The sequence below is a fragment of the Coffea arabica genome, chromosome 7e (genome assembly GCF_036785885.1).
Source record: "Coffea arabica cultivar ET-39 chromosome 7e, Coffea Arabica ET-39 HiFi, whole genome shotgun sequence".
Classification (NCBI taxonomy): Eukaryota; Viridiplantae; Streptophyta; class Magnoliopsida; order Gentianales; family Rubiaceae; genus Coffea; species Coffea arabica.
Window position 1 is genome coordinate 8,619,715 of NC_092323.1, and position 17,734 is coordinate 8,637,448.

Sequence of the window (17,734 nt, forward strand, 5' to 3'; positions counted from 1 at the left end):
CTGTCTACTCAGTCCCAAATAGAGCAACTCGGCTCATTCTCTTCGTCCCTTGACTGCCCTCCGCTCATAATAAGTAACTACTCAATGCTCAGCTAGAAGCCTCATTTTCTATTTCCTTCGATTCCCCAGCCCACAATACATTCTGATATATCGGAAAACAAATTATCACTCTGGACTAACCTCCCTTGACCCAAAGCAGAAAGATGGGTTCACTGGGAAGAGCAATCTACACCGTCGGATTCTGGATCCGGGAGACCGGCCAAGCACTCGATCGCCTCGGTTGCCGTCTCCAAGGCAGCTACTACTTCCAAGAACAACGTGCGTTTTCACTCATTTCTTTTTCTTCATCATCTTTTTCTCTCTCTCTTTTTTTTTTTGTTTTTATTTGGAGGTATAATTTTATTGTCAAATGAAACCCTAGCTAATTCCTATTTTTGGGGTTTAATTGGCCGTAGCTTAATTCTAAATTTCCTATGCAGTATTTTAGTCTCCGTTATGAGTTTTTGGTATTCTTTGCTGAAACTGTTAGGATTTCCCCATCACCATTCAGCCTTTTTTTTACTGCTGTCGCTGTCTCTGGTCATTTCATTATGGAATTTTTTTTGTTTTGGGTGGGGGGGGTTGGGTGGTGGACTTTTGTCAGATAATTTGAGTATCTGACTGATTGGTTTATCCTTTTTAATGTATTTGTCGGAATTGGTTTTGGTAAAGTGTCCAGGCATAGAACCCTGATGAACATATTTGATAAAGCTCCTGCGGTTGATAAGGATGCCTTTGTCGCCCCAAGTGCTTCCATCGTTGGTGATGTTCAGGTCGGCCGGAGTTCTTCCATTTGGTACGGCTGCGTTCTAAGAGGTTAGTTATATACTCTTTATCATAATCATATAATCTGGCTGTATCTGTATATTTTTTTTGTGAGACATTTGCCTTTTCAATTTTTGCCTTTAGCAAGTTAATTTAATATAATGTAATTAATAACCTTGCTAGCTCAACACCAATACTGCCCAATTTAGCATGTCAGTTAAGTGAATATGTGCGAAGCACTACGTCTAGTGCCTGAAATGCTATTACAGCTTCAGTTCTGAAGTTCGTTTGCACCTGGAATACGAATGCTCCAAATCCACAACGTGCTGTGAGAAAGCTTGTGCACCGATTATTTTCCATATTTAGCTATTGCCTTTCACGTATCCTAGACATAGTACGTCAATTAGGTCACATGATCTTTTTCTGGTAATGTGTTAGTTTTTCATCTTCCATAGTCTGAATGAGAAGTTCACTGCCACTTTAGCTACTTTTGCATTGCCTACTGCACATGTTGCTGCTTTGTCTACTTTTGCATTGTCATTTTACTACTGTTTATAGAAATGGAAATTTACTTTTATCGTGTGGCACTGCTGATTAAGGATAGTTTCCTGACGTGATCAACAGCTTTCATGAGGTGGGTGTTAATGTACTATGTCAAACTATATAATGTCTGTTGCAGTAAATTATGACTTCACATTTCTTCTTGGCTCAGATGATGTGCTATGTATGCCTTCTTATTTCTTGGGAATAAGATTATACGCCGTTCTTCTCTGACTTGGATTGGTGTGAGATAACATGACCATTTACTGGTTCAAAACATGGAAAAATTCCAAACCTTGACATCCATGGGCATGCATGCTCATATTCTCGCTTAGCTTCTTAGTGTTGCACAACTTGTTTGAGGCCTAATGGCAGTAATATGGCTTGCTATTGACCAGCGCTATACCCAGCTGGTGTTTCAATGTGTTTTTAAGGTAGTTCTAGACAGAATCTCTCTCTCTCTCTCTCTCAGATTAATGAATATTACACTACTAGCAGTACTCTAAGCATGCAAAATTAGGAAAACTCGTTTAAAAATCCTATTCGTTTAAGAATCTCAGATATCCAAGACAATTAAAAATGGTTTGAGAACTGAACAATGGGAAGAGAATATCTCTAATAATATCTGTGTATGTTGTTCCATTGAAACAGTTTTATAGTAAAATTTTCTTATTTCGTATATGAAGTATGTCCACGTCTTATCAGGAATCACCATTTCTTTTTGCAAGAAAAAACAAAGATTTATTTACTCCATCTTGGGGTGAGACATGTTGCATGACACTTGATGATATGCTCGCATTAGATCCCTTTCAGTAAGCACCATGCCTTTCTCTTCTAAATTGGTGATCATATCACCCTTCCTCTCTAGGTAGCTCCCTTCAATTGCTCACTGACTGCCCTGTCAATTTCATCTTTTATTTTTCTTTTATTGTATGAACACCCTTGTTAAAACCCTTAGTTTACCCTTCATTCTTACTAAATGATACAATCGTTTTTGCTTCATCGTATAATAAAAGAACAAATGCATAAAGAAAAAGGAATAATTTATTGGAGCAAAGGGGTTGGGTGAAATGAAACCACAATGAGCTTTAGTTGGATCCTAAATCAAATTGTGCCTAGTCCTAAAATGAGATCTCAGATCTCACCTATATTCTCTTTACTCCTTCACCATCATAATTTCATCTTATCGACTGAGATATGAATGTGTTTACTCGAGCCACGAAAATCACCGGGCCAATAAAGGAGACAGTTTAGAAAACATAACGACAAACACTTTTGGGGTGTTATTACTATATCTGTTTTTGCTAATTGTACATTAATGAAGGTGGAATTTAACTGCGGTCTTATAGCATGAAATGATGCTATGAGAAGTGGGTTTTATTTCTCTAGGCATATAGTGGAGTAAAGTTGGTTTCTGCTTCCCAAAGTTGTGCAAAGAAGCAGAGAGAGAGAGAGAGAGACTGAACATTTTCAAGGTTTCAAATGTGTAAGGTATCTATTTGATGTGGTGGGGACCTGAATATTTTCCGTCATTGACATCCCATTGCTTATCCCTCCTTTTTCTTTAGCTATCATTCATTCTTTCATGGTAACTCCTTATGGTTGGTATCTCGTCTAGGTGCCAACTATATGGTCTTTAGCTATCATTCATTCTTTCATGGTAACTCCTTATGGTTGGTATCTCGTCTAGGTGCCAACTATGTGGATCAGGGTTTCAGCAGTGCATGGATTGATAATTGTTATCTTCTGGATACTTAATCTCTCCTTGGTTATGCAACTTGCATTTTAGAGAGTGAAAAAGTTCCCTCTTTTATGAGCTGTGATTTTGCTGTCTATTGTCTAACCATGAAGTGTCATTGCAGGTGATGTAAACAGCATCAGTATTGGCACTGGAACAAATATACAAGACAATTCTCTAGTTCATGTAGCCAAATCCAATCTTAGCGGCAAGGTTTTGCCTACTATTATTGGCGATAATGTTACTGTAGGTAAGTGATTTGATGAATTCATCCTGTAATCTGTTTGTCAAATAGACCTACTGATGGACCTTATGGTAAATTTTGACTGTTATTGAATAGGTCATAGTGCTGTTCTACATGGTTGTACCGTTGAGGATGAGGCATTTGTGGGTATGGGAGCAACTTTACTTGATGGGGTGGTTGTAGAGAAGAATGCTATGGTTGCAGCTGGAGCCCTTGTTAGGCAGAATACAAGGATCCCCTACGGTGAGGTTTGTAGACGCTGAACTTTTCACTAAACATTCTTTTCATCATTTCAATCTGCATATTAAATACTTTTAGAATCTGCTGTTTTTACGAAACTGTAGCAGCAGTACTTTGAAATATTTTTCTCATTTGAGGCTTAATTTTAGCAATTGGCTTGAGGTAATTATTTTATTGTAAAAGAAGTGTTTTTTTGTGCCTTTATTATACTTTTGTTGTTTTGCTGCTGAAATGAAGCTACAAAGTATAAATAAGAGTACTACCTAATAACTGGTAGTGAAGCTAAGAAGTGGATTAGAGTAAGCTTAAACCTCTAACTAATTTATGACTGCAAGTATTTTGGGCTAAGAGAGACTTGAAATTCCATATAGCTGTCTTTATGTTGGGATTGTCTTAGCTAAAGTTGCATCCATCTTGATAGCTGGTTGTCAGTCGTTCTATTCCTGATTTTATTTTTGGTCCTTGTTCTGTCATATTAGGCAGCTGGACAGAACAACCTGGGGCTGATTAGTTGGTTTTATGATTGGAGGTTCTGTAAATGACAGCCGGGTTGCTTTGGCAGAAATCTGAAATTCTTGTAATTGTTTTTAAATTAGCCATCTCTAGTACAGCATATGTCATTGTGAATGTGAACGTGGGCATGAGATTTTGAGTGCGTTTCATTTCTTGCCATTTCTGGGGATTTGATTCTGGCCTTATCTTGTTTTAACATTTGTAAAGGATATTGGAAGAAAATTAGGTGAAAACCCTTTGGTAACTGATACTGTATTCTGAACACAGGTGTGGGGAGGAAACCCAGCAAAGTTTCTGAGGAAACTTACAGATGAGGAAATAGCCTTCATATCCCAGTCAGCCCTCAACTATTCCAACTTAGCACAGGTCCATGCAGCTGAGAATGCTAAAGGATTTGATGAAATTGAGTTTGAGAAGGTGCTTCGTAAGAAATTTGCACGCAAGGATGAAGAGTATGACTCAATGTTGGGCGTTGTCCGTGAAACTCCGCCGGAGCTTATCCTCCCTGATAATGTTTTGCCAGATAAGGCACCAAAGGCTTCTTAAGATTGTGATGGGGTGCATGTTGGGAAGTTCTTCAGAATTGAAGTTGGTGATATTTTGGCATTATGTGGGGATAAAATAGGAAAGGACCTACATTTCTTTTTCCTAATAATTTTGGGGTCAGGCTCGGATGTTTTAAGCATCAATGGTATTCAGTTCTTGCCTTTACCTTATGTTCAACCACCCTGGTTTATAGGAGGCTTTTGTTTCTTGAGATAATTGACGAGATGTTTAAACTAAACTTTGGTTGTTTAGTGATTAGGGAAAGGTCAGAAAGGATCTACTGTATGAACTGAATTTTTATAATTGGGGCTTTCACATGAATAAGGTGAACGACTATTCTTCCCCACCAGCTCAGCTTATTAACTTGCCTACTTGCTGACAGGCCTGGGTTGGTTTTCATGAAATTGGGGGAAAGCGGAGGTGGTGTATCTCGTCATTGTCTTGTGATGTAAAGGGTTTTTGGTTTGGCTGGCGGATACAAATACAAATACTACCTGGTTTAAATTGATTGCTGGGAATTGATTTTGATAGCCATTTTGACTGCTCTACTCATAGCTGCGAAATCCTACGTGCCCATTTCGGCGGCTATCAGACAGAACTGCGAATTCATGTTGGTGCGGCGACTTCATTTTGATTTAATGCAGGAACAAAACGATAGTCGATAGTGTATATGTCGAACCTGTGTTGGCTGCAATAGCAAACGATAAATCGAACTCCTGATATTGGAATCTAATTAATTCTGAGAGTTTGAAACGCAGACATCACCGCAGAGGCATTCGCGTTGATGGCCAAGGTCCAAAGTCAACAAGAAGTACTTCCTCAGGAGAGGAAAGTCATCACTGCTGCGGACATGAAGCAGAATCTCAGTGGTCCGCACTCTGCCCTGGCAGCATGGAGATTTACTCATCAAGAAAAAGAAATACGCAGTAGTATAGTATTTTTTCACTACAAGTAAAACAAAACCCAATTCTTACCAAAAATAATTACTGAACAAAACTTAACTACCTCACCAATTTGCCACCAAAGCGAGTAGCTGATGGAAGAAGAGCAAAAGAATGGAGATTTTGGCCCTGGGCCTCGTGCAGGGACCTGCTCAATTACAATAGTATGCTCCCAAAATAGCATCACGGAAAGGGAAAAAAGGAAAAGGGGATTGACACATCTATCACTCAACAAAAGGACGAAGAAATACGTACGGCTTGTCATCACTTGTGTCATCACGTTTCTGCCTGCAACCGAAATTTTGCAGAAACTTACAGAAGAAAGGCTGGCCTGACGTTCTTTTTGGTACCAAGAATTGGTGGGTCTGCAACAAAAACATATACTCCACGGCAAAAAGCGTCATAAGCGTACGGAAGGCAGCCGTAGTTGAAATCCAGGGTGTCAAAATAATACTCCCCTTAAAAGCGTTCGTATTATCTATCAGTAATAAACTCCCTTGCTTTATTGGTATTGCAGCAGTGTACTACTCTACTACTAGTTGTTATGAAATGTGATGGCTGATCCCGCAATAATTCGGCTTTTTGCTTGGAAAAAAAGAGAGAGAGAACTAGCAGCATGCATTTCAATTTTCAAACCTCATGTTTCTTGATTCTCAAAGAAAATGATTATCACAGTCGGTTTGTAAGTGTTTCGGCGCTCAACTAAAATGCCAGTGCGGCAGCGGAATACTAGTATCATCATATTCCTTCAAGCGTTTATAGACAGGCGTTTTTAACGGTAATCCTACCTTTAATTAAATCTGGATGAATCAAGTATCTAATGATGAAGAAATCGGAGGCGCCGCGCCCTTTTATTCGTAATATGTTCATGAAGATGTTGTTGGTCACGTCACTGAAATATTCCTCCCTTTACATGATTTTTTGGGCTTCTACTATAAGCAAATAGTATTATATACTGTATAACTTGACCATCAATCTCGTTCGATCTGCTCAGTACGTTCCATTTCCCCCATTCTGAATACTGACTGTATCACTTATAGGAGAGTTTCAAGTAAACTTGCACTGCAAATTGCTTTTTGTATTTATATGCTGAAGTTTCAAAATGTTCCGGTAATTACTCCTCTGAAACGCTCCATTTGATCTTTTCTTATCTGCGGTAGGTAAATAGCTTTTCAGATGCATGCTCTGTTAGCTACTAGTAGTGTTCTTGAAATATTACACTATCAGGAAGTTTTTTAGGAGTTTTCAACTGGCACCAACCCTCCTCCATTGGATTTTAACGAGTTAAGCTGATCCATAGCCGCTAGGGTATAATTGAAGTAGCGTGTCACAAAATGGTCAAATTAATTGGAAAAATTTGTCAACATGTCATCAATACAAATTCTTTTTTTTTTAAAAAAAGAAAAAAAGAAAATTATCAAAAGTTAAACCGTGAACTGTCATTTTCAAGAAAAAGATGTCATATACTTATGAATGAGTTTGGGAAAAGATAAGATAAAATGTTTGCCCACTTTTATATCAAATTTGCGCGAGTCGTTCTTGCCTGAAAAAGAGGAAGAGATGTTGTTGGCTAAACAATTCTAGGACATCCACTGGTGTCATGATTGTGCATCTTGAGTGTAAGAGTGTAATGGATAGAGGCATGATTGATACGCACATTACCATGTCCATGCAAAGGATGGGGAATTTGAGCTGGAAAGTAATCACTAAATCATTTGTATTAACAGATCGGCTCGGAATTACTGGTTACGTTTGGATTGTTATTTTTAGGAGTTTTTGTAAAAATATATATATATAAAGTAGCGATTTGATGTTTGTTTGACAAAACAAATATATTCACGAAAAATATAAAATTTTCTATAAAAAATCACAATCACAGCTGAGTGTGTTTGGATTGAGATAATTTGAAACAAAATAATTTACTTCACAAATCTCAATCACCTTTTTATCTTTTCAATCATCTTTTTATATCACATACATCACATCACAAAAAGTGCTACAGTAATTATCTCAAATAAACTCTTATCCAAACACGTTGAACCTTAAACCTCTCCCGTCCCTCCCCCAAAAAAAAAATAGATAGAACAAACTTGTGTCGGGGGCAACAACCAACAGACCAACCATTGCATGCGTGCTCATCTGCTCATATGTATTGTGCCCTCTCCTCTAATATATGCCATTCAATCATGTTATCGCACTTGATGATAGCACAGGTGATTTATTACTAGTATTTATCAAATCTTCGTAATCAATATAGCTAATACTATGTAGGAGTATTACTCAACGGGCCTCTTTAGCTGAGGCCTCTAAGCTAAACATCAAAAGCTTTAATTTTTTTAAAACATTTTTGAATTATTGAATCAAATTAATATATAATGCTGAGAAATTGTGAAGATCCATTCTCTTTAAAGATAGATATTACTTACCACATTGGAAAACATAAGAAACTGATTATGGATTACTTCATTCTTTCAAAAATGATATGTGATTCAATTCCCAATTATGAAACAAAAGCAATCACCATGCATGCTCTTATCATCTGTATAATTCTTTTTTCAGACGTGCTTGTGTTTTTCAAAAAAAAAAAAAAAAAATTTCTTTTCCATAAATAAAAACAAATAGTATAAAGTGGTAAACAGAATAGACTCGTAATCAAGCCGAAGAACTGTCTTTTTTGTAGGAATCTTTTTTTGTATGGTCCTAATTCTTTATTGCTAGTATTATTTAACCCTACACATTTTTCCCTTTGCTGAATAGCCTGAATTGCAAAAGCGCTCATGCAAAGATAATAATGCTTCAAGATAGGACAACAAGAGTAACTGAGAAGAAGAACAAAATCTTCTTTCCTGAAGAGATCAAGAAAATGAGGAGGGAACAAGACACGGAAAAAATAAGCCTCGCCTTTGAATACTTTAACTGGTACCGTTTCCTACTATACATAGCATCGGTCATTGAAAAAGTAAAATTCAATAACGAAAATGAACGAATAATGCAAAAAGGTTCGCAATGCAGCTTGGTTAGAAGATTCATCCCATATATTATAACGATTAAATATATATATATATATAAAATAAAAAGATGGTTCAAAAAATTTTACATCTATCAATTCAAAAAAACAAGGACCTACTTCCCTAATTAGTACTACCATATATCGTCGTCATCATTTGGCTGATTAATTGAGTGAGTCATATCATATCTTCAGTTGGCCGAAGACATCTCACGTTGTGTATTACAGTTTGGAGTTGACACTCCTTGATGAATTAGCCATCCGTAAGAACACAAGAAAGAAAAATGTCATTTATCAATGAGTACCACAATTTTTATCTGTTTAGAGCAGTAGTATTCAATGAGTGCCAATGCATGGCATACCCTTTGTTAAGTATTAATTAGATACCGATTGAGATTTCGAAGACGAAAATGGCGATGTGACTTAGGCCATCATCAATTACAAGGCAGATGTTAGGTTATGATCGTGCAGCCATCTCTGTACAAAATTCAATCCACAGACCTCCCTATCATCGGAAATGGCTATCAATTGTAGTAATGAATGCTGCTCCAGCTCTGCTATTACGTTGTCATGTTATCCTAAATCAATTGTAAAGAACGATGAATACAGCTGTATATCATGTACATGTACAACTTTAACTTGAAAAGAAAAAGAAAAAAATCACCCTTGATGAGGTCTTGTCTGGTGAAGAATACGCAGTCTATTACTGCATGGTTCGAAGATTTGTCTAATCTAAACCACAAAAGTATCAAGCGTAGATTCGAAGATAATCTTTGGTACTTTTACGTATCCCTGAAAAGAGAGAGAAGGCTCTGGGGATAGAGGCGTCATGGAGACATTTAAGAGAAAGAAGATGACTCTCGGATGCATTGCATATCTCATGAATATGGTGCCACGGTTTTATTCGAGTCGAAAAGTTAAAAAGGGTTTGCAAATGATCACAAGAAGATGAGAGTCATGGCTTAGCAACCAAGTGCACATATGTTTTGAGGAAGTTGCTTTTGATTCTTGACCTTTTTTTTTTAAAAAAAAAAAAAAATGTATAAAACGCATTTGAAGAATTAAACACAAAAAATGAATAAACTCTCCAAAACAGATTCTTCATTATATCAAAAAAAAAAAAAAAACCCCAGATTCTTCATTACCTTTATATTTTATATACAAAAACGAATTCCAAACAAAGCTAGGTGCTCCTTTGTGCATAATGCAAGTTTTTTTTAAGAAAAATTTAAAATAATGTACCATAGAAACACCTTTGAATCTACTTTTTATGTTTTTAATTATTTTTTATCTCCTATATAAGACACTTGAAAAAGTGTTCAATAGACCTTGTTTGAAAGCTTTCTTGAGATTTTTGAAACACTTTTTTAAATCCTCAATTATATTTCATTTATTGAATTTTTTTATTACGGCACTGTAATATAGCTCTACTCGAATTTGATCAACCCCGAGCTCAAGAACAGATCGTAAATATATACGAATCGAGTTCTAGCAACCATTTGTTAGATTCGATAGCTCGACGAACCACTTGAAAAGCTTGAATTGATGTGAAATTATAAAAATGCTCCTACATCAATTAAAATCAAGCTCCTCGAGAGCCAAAATGTCGAGCGAAACTCGAGTTGTTTGCGAGTCAGAAATCGAACTAAGCTCGCGTGCCAGAAACGAGTCGAGTTCGAACTTTCCTTTTCTTAAGTCGAATCAAGCTCGAGCTTCATTTTTTTCGGATTAATGAGTTCGAACTCGCACATTAACAAGTCCAATTCGGTTTGATAAGGTATCCAAACACTGACTCTCTCTTAGTTTTGTTTTGTAGGAAACACCTTTGAAGTCTAAGAACTCATTTCAATTGCTATTTTTTTAAATTTTTTTGTGATAAAAATATATATTATAAATTATTTGATATATATGAAATAAAAATATAATTAAAAAAAATGTTCGTGAAAATGGGAATAGGAATAAGAGGAATGGGTTATTGAGGGCGTGAAATTGGGTGGATTTGAAACTTGAAAGCCTGCAAAACAAACAGAGATGTCAAGCATATACACGACGGTGTACCCCACCACAAACCTCTCAAATTGCCCAATCCCAGTCCCGGTCCCACCCCGCTCCCCAGGCCCACTTGCCAATCTTGTCTTCAAATTCTATTCATCGCCGATTGAAACGTCAGCGAATCCAAACCTCCCTTCCCCTTTTACTCCCTCTCGATAAAAGAAGACAATTTGTCTTCCCGCAATTACTGCTCCCAAACCCACAGCCCCATTTTCGTCATTCTGCAAATTCTTCCTCCTTTTTCCAATTTTTTTCACCCCTCGTCCTCTTCGGCGCAAGTCCCACCTTCGGTCCTCCTCCTCGTCCATCGCTGCGTCCTTTCCCGCACTCTACTCTGCACCAAAAAAGAGGAAAAGCATAGCGACTCCAAAACATATTTCCAAAAAAAATAAGAAGTTTGCATAAATAATATCCCTAGAGTTCTCCAGGGTTTTCCATTTCTTCGTTTTCCATTTCTTAGAAGAAATGGAAAACCTCTCGCATTCGTTTTCGAAGAAGAGCTACGGCGGAAATGGCTTTGGAATGGCCAGTCATGGTCATAAATCGGTCTACGACGACGTTTTTGGCGGTCCGCCTAAGTTCGGCATGCCAACTTTGGCGCCTCGTCTTGAAGACTACAGTGAAATTTTCGGAGGTTTTCACTCGGCCAGAGGCTCTTCTATTCCGATTTTGGATCTTCCGGTGGTGGACGAAGCGGAGCTCTGTTGTGATGTTCAGAGCTCCAGGTTTGACTACTCTGAAGTTTTCGGAGGCTTTAACGGCCTGGATTTTAGTGTGTCATTTGAGGATTTGGTTAGGAAAGCTTACGGTGGAGATGATCCTTCTGATGATGATGATGATGATACATGGTATGCTCTTTTGCTGTAGCTTACTGTTATTATTATTTTTTTCCTGTGAGCTTTTCTGAATGTTTTCTATGAAAGTTGGCTGCTGCTGGAAAAGTGTTTAATTTTACTGCAAATTTGCTAGAAAATGGTGAACATTTTTTTTCTTGTTTCTGCATTTCTTTCGATATCATTTTTCTAAGGCAGAGCGAGCTTTTCGAATTTGTTGTATCTTTATGAGTTCCCTTTTGTCCATGCGTGACGGTTTGAGTGTGTTTCTGGGTGAAAACTTGTCCAATAGAAAATTTGGGGTGTAAAGAAGATTTATTTTTGCTTAACTTTTGGCAATTTTTCCCCGGAGGGTGTTCGTTGGCTTGGCCTAAATTTTCAAGTGAGCTGCGGGGAGGGTATGCTCGCCTTTCGCCAACATTAAGAGGGAGAGTTTAGGAGGGGATAACCATTTCAAGGAGTGTGAACAATTGAACCTTGTCAGATTCCCTAATTATTGAAACATGGAAAGTTTGAAACTTGGATGAAATTGGATGAAATTTATCTGTATGTCGTGACATGTATGCAAATCTTCAAAGTATACAAGATTATCCAGAGCGCGGCTCCAAGCAGTTCCCTTTGGTTTGTTTGATTCCTAGAATTGCTATTTTTCTTTTAAATTTTTTTTTTTTAACTTTATTATGTGCAACTTTTATTGAACCCTATCTGTTCATGTACATTGGAGGTCTTTTAATACTTTGAATTTTGTCGAGAAGTTGTGAAACCAATAGAGTTGACAAACTGAATCATGCTTCATTGTACTGGTTATAAGTTTAGTTGGTCTCGTTTGACTTCGGGATATTGATGACACTGGTTTTATCTTCATTTATATAGCTTCCAATTTAAAAGAATGTGATCTTGACATTGTTAGTGGATATTGTCAATGGACTTGTCAAATAAACCTTTGAGAAATCCTTTGTTGTTTAACTTGTGAATCTATCCTTTTTACGATTATAAATGAAGAAGACCATAAACAAAATTCTAGTTTGGCGTATAAGAACCTACATGATGTCTTATGTCTGTCTTGTCACCCTAGGACTCCAGCACAAAGCAACTCTTTGTCAGATGAATCAGATCCTTCGGTTTGTTCTGAAAGAAGTCATAGCTTGGCAAATGCGAATATCTGCAATGAAGCAAGTGGCATTAGGCAGTTTGATATCTCATATCACAAGGCTAACCAAAGAAGCAACGATGAGGTATCAAATGTGACAACACACAGAGCTGAATTATGTGCTATGCCTGGACATACTTATGCGATTGATGAAATGCATGCTTCACAAAAAGTTGAAGGATCAAAGTTGCAAGAAGCCAGTGATCTGAAATCCAGTGTGGATTTTGGTGGGGGAGCAGCAGAAGACGAGCAGTTTAAAAACAATGTATCTGTACCAAAGAAATGTGCCGTTGGAACATCTGAAAGTCATTCCTACCATGTAGAAAAATCTGACGGACATTTTTTTTCTCAGAGTCGGCCATTTGTAACTGTAAATGACATCAATCTCAGAACAAAGCCTTCTCGGTTGCCACCCCCGTCAAGACCACCGCCAGTTTTTGCATTGGACAAACCAAATTCAAAGCTTAAAGCTTCTAAGACTTGTGGTTTGGAACAGGAAGATGATAGTTGGCCATCTTTCTATGATGTAGAAGTAGATGGAAATTCATCTATGATGGCTTCTGCCACTTTAAGAGATGCCATGCAGAAAGCTCAGGCAAAAATAAGGAGTGCAAAAGAATCAATGGAGAAAAAAGAGGTTTTACAAAGCTCCTTGAAACTGCATTCACAGACTGACATCAAGGAAGAGAAGCTGAGCAAGACTTTTGACAGTTCTAAAGACGACAGAGTGCAAGAAAAAAGTGCAAAACAAGACAGTGGAATAAAACTTCTCGCTGAGGAAGAAAGGTACAAAATAAAGATGAATCAGGAACTTTCGGATTTGGTTGAAAGAGAAGGCTCTACTGATTTAGCTGAAAAACCTGCAAAAAGAAGATACGGCAAACATAGTAGCTCATCAAATCCAGTACTCTATAATTCTGAAGGAAATTTTGCTTGGCGACAAGGCACAGAATACTTTGAAGTTTTTGAAGCACATATACCCTTAGCTTTTGAGCACAATAGGGATGACAACGTGTTATTCCAAATGGATTTGGATGAGTTCAAACACTCGGTTGCCACTGAAACAACTGAGCAGTTAGGAGGTGGAAAGGAATTTAAAGCAGCAGAGATAGCTTCTAAGTTGGAAGATCAAAACATTACGTTTGAAGTGGTTGCAGAAACTTTTGGTGAAAGGTTGAGATCAGAAACAGCTGCTGGATCAAGTTGTCAAACACAGTCTGAGGAAAAAGCACATGTAGGTGTTAGTTACTGTGAATCAGAAGTGAGTAAAGGGAAAATGAAAATGGCCAAGCAGCATGAAGACAGTAGAAAGATAGGAAATGTCACTAACAAGAGTGGACAAATGAACACAAAAGCTGACTTGCATGTAGCTGAAGTTGAAGCTAAAAGTCATCTCAGGGGTGTCAGTGAAGGACCAGATACTGATAAAATTGCCATGGATGTTCATGCAAGGAAACCAAATGATAGGAGATCAAGAGAAAATTTTGAGATGAATTATTGTGCAAGACTTGATAAGGTTGGTAAACAAGATGGAAATGAAAAAGGAGAAACAAATCAAGATGAGAAAAAGAAGCAGCAAGAAGAGTATCACGAATCACAAAAGGACGAGAGGAAACAAAAAGAAGTTTGTGGTAGGAAAGAGAATCAGAGGCTTCACAAAGAAGTTGTAAAATCTGAAGATGATGAGAAGAGACTCAAAGGAGCGACTGAGCATGCTGAGAATGAAAAGGATTTCAAGAAGTCTTTTGAGAAATCAGAAAATAAAAATAGTCAAGAATTGGATTGCGTAGTAGAGAAGGACAATGGGAGGCTTAGAGAGGCTTCTAACCTGGTAGACAGTGATGACTTTGAATTGACTCCTTCATATGATCATGAAGACGGACAAAGTGATGCTTGTGAACCAGGCAAGGGTGAGGTTAAAGTTGAAGAGGTTGAAGAGCAGGAAGACAACAATAATGGATCAAACATGGTTTTTGTGGAAGATGTTGAAGATGTCTCCATAGTAGCTAATGCATCAGAAAAAAGCATACATGTAAGTGAAGAGGCTGGTAAGCATGAAGAGTTTTGTGGACATGTCAAAGATGCAGAGCAGTCTATGAGGGATGACAAGGACAAGCAAGGGAATTTGGATCAAGTAACTAACCTGCCCATGGAAAGGGAGAATATCAAGGCATTTGGAGAGACAGGCAAACTGACTGATGAGATGAATGCTCCCTTTTTACCTGGGAAGCTTGATAAGAATTGTGGAGAGCTGGAAACAATTCAAGAATCTTTTTCATATGAAGAAAATGATTTTCCAACTGGAGCAAAAGATGGTGAATTGGGACTCCATCAAGGAGCAGCTAATCTTCTAGTTGAAAATAAATCTCACTCATTTGGCAAGATTCAGAATGAGTTGCGATGTCAAAAGCTTGAAAAAGGAACAGTGGATGTCAACAATTGTCCATATTTACATGAGCATGGGATAGATTCTAATGAAGCTGGCACTGGCATTGAAAACTCATCTCTACAGGAAAAAGAAGTCTCCCGAAGGGCATGTGATCCTGAGATCACAGCAGTAGCAAGTCATGAACAAGGCTGGAGGGTGAAGATGAACAATGGTGTTCAGATCACTATCAACAAGGAATCCTTGAAGGACAATGTTAGGCCATGTCAACCATGCATGTGGGCTGATAATGTACAGGTAATTGGAGCTGGCTTATCAACTGTACGGGAAGACAGAGAAAATGGATGCAATGCAGGTCAAAGATGCGGCCAAAATGTCGAAAGGAAAGAGAAGAATCTGAATGAGACTGTTGCTCAGGAAGATAATAAAATAGCAGAAAGATTGCAAACGGAAAGAGAAGAGCTTCTAAGAAAGATGGAAGAAGAGAGGGAGAGAGAGAGGGAAAGAGAAAAGGACAGGATGGCTGTTGATAAAGCCACCCTGGAAGCTCGTGATAGGTCATATGCTGAAGCCCGTGGAAGAGCAGAAAGAGCTGCTGTTGAAAGACCCACTGCTGAAGTTCGGCAAAGAGCAATGTCTGTGGCTCGAGAAAAATTAGAGAAGGCATCTTTCGAGGCTAGGGAGAGATCTGTACCTGATAAGGCATCTGTGGAGGCAAGGATCAGGGCCGAGCGTGCTGCAGTAGAAAGAGCTACTCTAGAGGCTAGGCAACGTGCTTTTGAAAAAGCAATGGCTGACAAGGTTTCCTTTGAAGCACGAGAAAGAGTAGAAAGATCAGTTTCTGATAAATACTCTGCTTCTTCCAAAACTGTTGAAATAAGACAGAGCTCTTCCTTCCGTGTGAGTGTATTTTCATTTGTTTTTCTGTTAATTACATAATTGTTGCCAATTAATTGGGTTATAATTGCAGGATCTACCGGACTTTCAGTCACAGAGTGCTGGAACTTCAAATGTGTTGCGATATTCATATTCTACAGCCCATGCCGGTATGTGTTGTGTATATATGAGAAAGTAACTTTTGGACTCTGTAAACAATTTTCTTTTCTGTAGATTTGTTTACATGTGATGTTAATGCTTTTTTCAATTCCAGGAAAGTATTTCTTATTTTGAGAAATCCACATTGTTTCTGCTTTAAGCTGCTTAAAAACATTGAAAAAATTGTAGGACTCGAAGGCGAATCACCTCAGAGGTGCAAAGCTCGATTGGAGAGATATCGTAGAACAGCAGAGCGTGCAGTATGTGCTTGGTTTCCTTTCCAGCTTCATCTTTTGAGCTCATATTGTGATATTTTTCTGAACTTTCTGTTGTAACATTTATGATCTAATAATAGTTTTGGTGCCATTTCAGGCGAAAGCTTTGGCTGAGAAAAACATGCGTGATCTTCTTGCCCAAAGAGAACAAGCAGAGAGGAATGTATGCATCCTTTTCATGAGTACATTCTTGTGTACTACTTAATTTTACTTGTTTCTTACATGAAGATATCTCTTCAGAGATTAGCGGAGACTCTGGATGCTGAAGTTAAGAGATGGTCAAGTGGGAAAGGAGGGAATCTTCGGGCGCTGCTTTCGACGTTGCAATATGTAAGATAATCCATCCTTGTTAAATGTACCTCGAATAGCTGGCTTTCTTTAAAAAAAAAAAAAAAAAAAAAATCAGCTATGCATTAGGCAACTTGTCAATGATCTGTTAATATCATTAACTGATATGGAATTTTTTTATTGGCAGATTCTTGGGCCAGATTGTGGTTGGCAGCCAATTCCATTAACTGAAGTTATAACTTCTGCAGCGGTAAAGAAAGCTTACAGGAAGGCCACTCTTTGTGTTCACCCTGACAAATTACAACAACGTGGTGCTAGCATTCAACAGAAGTATATATGTGAGAAAGTGTTTGATCTTTTGAAGGTAAGTTGCTGGTGACTTGTGTTAAACGTACTTTTGTCTGAAATTTAGGTGGTTTACACTTCTTTCATTTTGACCAAATGCTTTGCTGTCATATACTATGACTATTTTTATGTCTTTAGTGAACTGGTTATGTGTTGGTAGTTGATGTTGGCCATGAATGTTTACTTGATATCCTCAACTGGCGTCGCTCTAAGAGTTCTTTTCGCCTGTCTATAGGAAGCCTGGAACACATTTAACTCTGAGGAATGGTAGTAAATACCATCTGCTGGTCCACAGTTGAGTTTGTAATTTACTGTTCAAGCAAGTAAACTCTCTTCGTTTCCCTCAAAAGAAATGGACATTCTTTTCTTGTATATCCAAATTATGATTTCTCTTTTCTTTTTGTATATTCTTAGGCTTTAAGAAATTGCAACTCTCCCCATGTCTTTTATGAGGTTGATTCTTTCACTTATCCGTTTTCTAAGAATGGCAAGTCTGTCACACCACGGAGGAATAGTTTGAATAGAGAACCATGACATTATCTTACATAATGAAGATTGTAACCGAGCTGCTCAAAATTATTGAAATAGTCGCTAAGAAAATTGAAACTGGAGATTCATACCAGAAGCTTTTGAGCTGACTCTGGGCATCCAGAAGATGCAGTAGTATACTTGCCGATTGAGATGTACCAGTCGCATGATTGTCTTAGCTTGCTAGTTAGTTACTCATGTGTCACCAGTTACATGTATGCCTTCTTCTCCACTTTTAAAACAAATTTAGGACTTGGGAGTTTAGCTGC

General features: G+C 37.9%; 2 protein-coding genes across 4 annotated transcripts; both read left to right on the forward strand.

Annotated features, from left to right (window-relative positions):
* The first annotated feature begins 38 nt into the window (after positions 1 to 38).
* LOC140011112 (gamma carbonic anhydrase 1, mitochondrial-like) lies at positions 39 to 4,974 on the forward strand. The gene is made up of 5 exons (XM_072059326.1): positions 39 to 318; positions 712 to 855; positions 3,207 to 3,332; positions 3,423 to 3,574; positions 4,347 to 4,974. The coding sequence occupies exons 1-5, from the start codon at positions 204 to 206 to the stop codon at positions 4,623 to 4,625; spliced, it is 816 nt and encodes a 271-aa protein (XP_071915427.1). The 5' UTR covers positions 39 to 203; the 3' UTR covers positions 4,626 to 4,974.
* Positions 4,975 to 10,759: 5,785 nt separating this feature from the next.
* Positions 10,760 to 17,371, forward strand: LOC113700150 (uncharacterized). 3 transcript variants are annotated; one of them, XM_027220656.2, is made up of 8 exons: positions 10,760 to 11,473; positions 12,534 to 15,894; positions 15,983 to 16,040; positions 16,219 to 16,289; positions 16,402 to 16,467; positions 16,545 to 16,634; positions 16,780 to 16,956; positions 17,173 to 17,371. In XM_027220656.2, the coding sequence occupies exons 1-8, from the start codon at positions 11,091 to 11,093 to the stop codon at positions 17,206 to 17,208; spliced, it is 4,242 nt and encodes a 1,413-aa protein (XP_027076457.2). In that variant the 5' UTR covers positions 10,760 to 11,090; the 3' UTR covers positions 17,209 to 17,371. The 3 variants fall into 3 exon arrangements, with proteins under 3 accessions (XP_027076457.2, XP_071915590.1, XP_027076456.2); XM_072059489.1 differs by having other exon boundaries at positions 12,542 to 15,894; positions 15,965 to 16,040; XM_027220655.2 differs by having other exon boundaries at positions 10,761 to 11,473; positions 15,965 to 16,040.
* The last annotated feature ends 363 nt before the right edge of the window (positions 17,372 to 17,734 follow it).

Excerpts from the sequence above, each read along its gene's own strand:
- LOC140011112 (XM_072059326.1), top strand. The coding sequence starts at position 204 with ATGGGTTCACTGGGAAGAGCAATCTACACCGTCGGATTCTGGATCCGG. Across the intron at positions 319-711 it reads CTACTACTTCCAAGAACAAC|TGTCCAGGCATAGAACCCTG; the intron begins GTGCGTTTTCAC and ends GTTTTGGTAAAG. Across the intron at positions 3,333-3,422 it reads TGGCGATAATGTTACTGTAG|GTCATAGTGCTGTTCTACAT; the intron begins GTAAGTGATTTG and ends GTTATTGAATAG.
- LOC113700150 (XM_027220655.2), top strand. The coding sequence starts at position 11,091 with ATGGAAAACCTCTCGCATTCGTTTTCGAAGAAGAGCTACGGCGGAAAT. Across the intron at positions 16,468-16,544 it reads GAGAACAAGCAGAGAGGAAT|AGATTAGCGGAGACTCTGGA; the intron begins GTATGCATCCTT and ends ATATCTCTTCAG. Across the intron at positions 16,957-17,172 it reads AAGTGTTTGATCTTTTGAAG|GAAGCCTGGAACACATTTAA; the intron begins GTAAGTTGCTGG and ends GCCTGTCTATAG.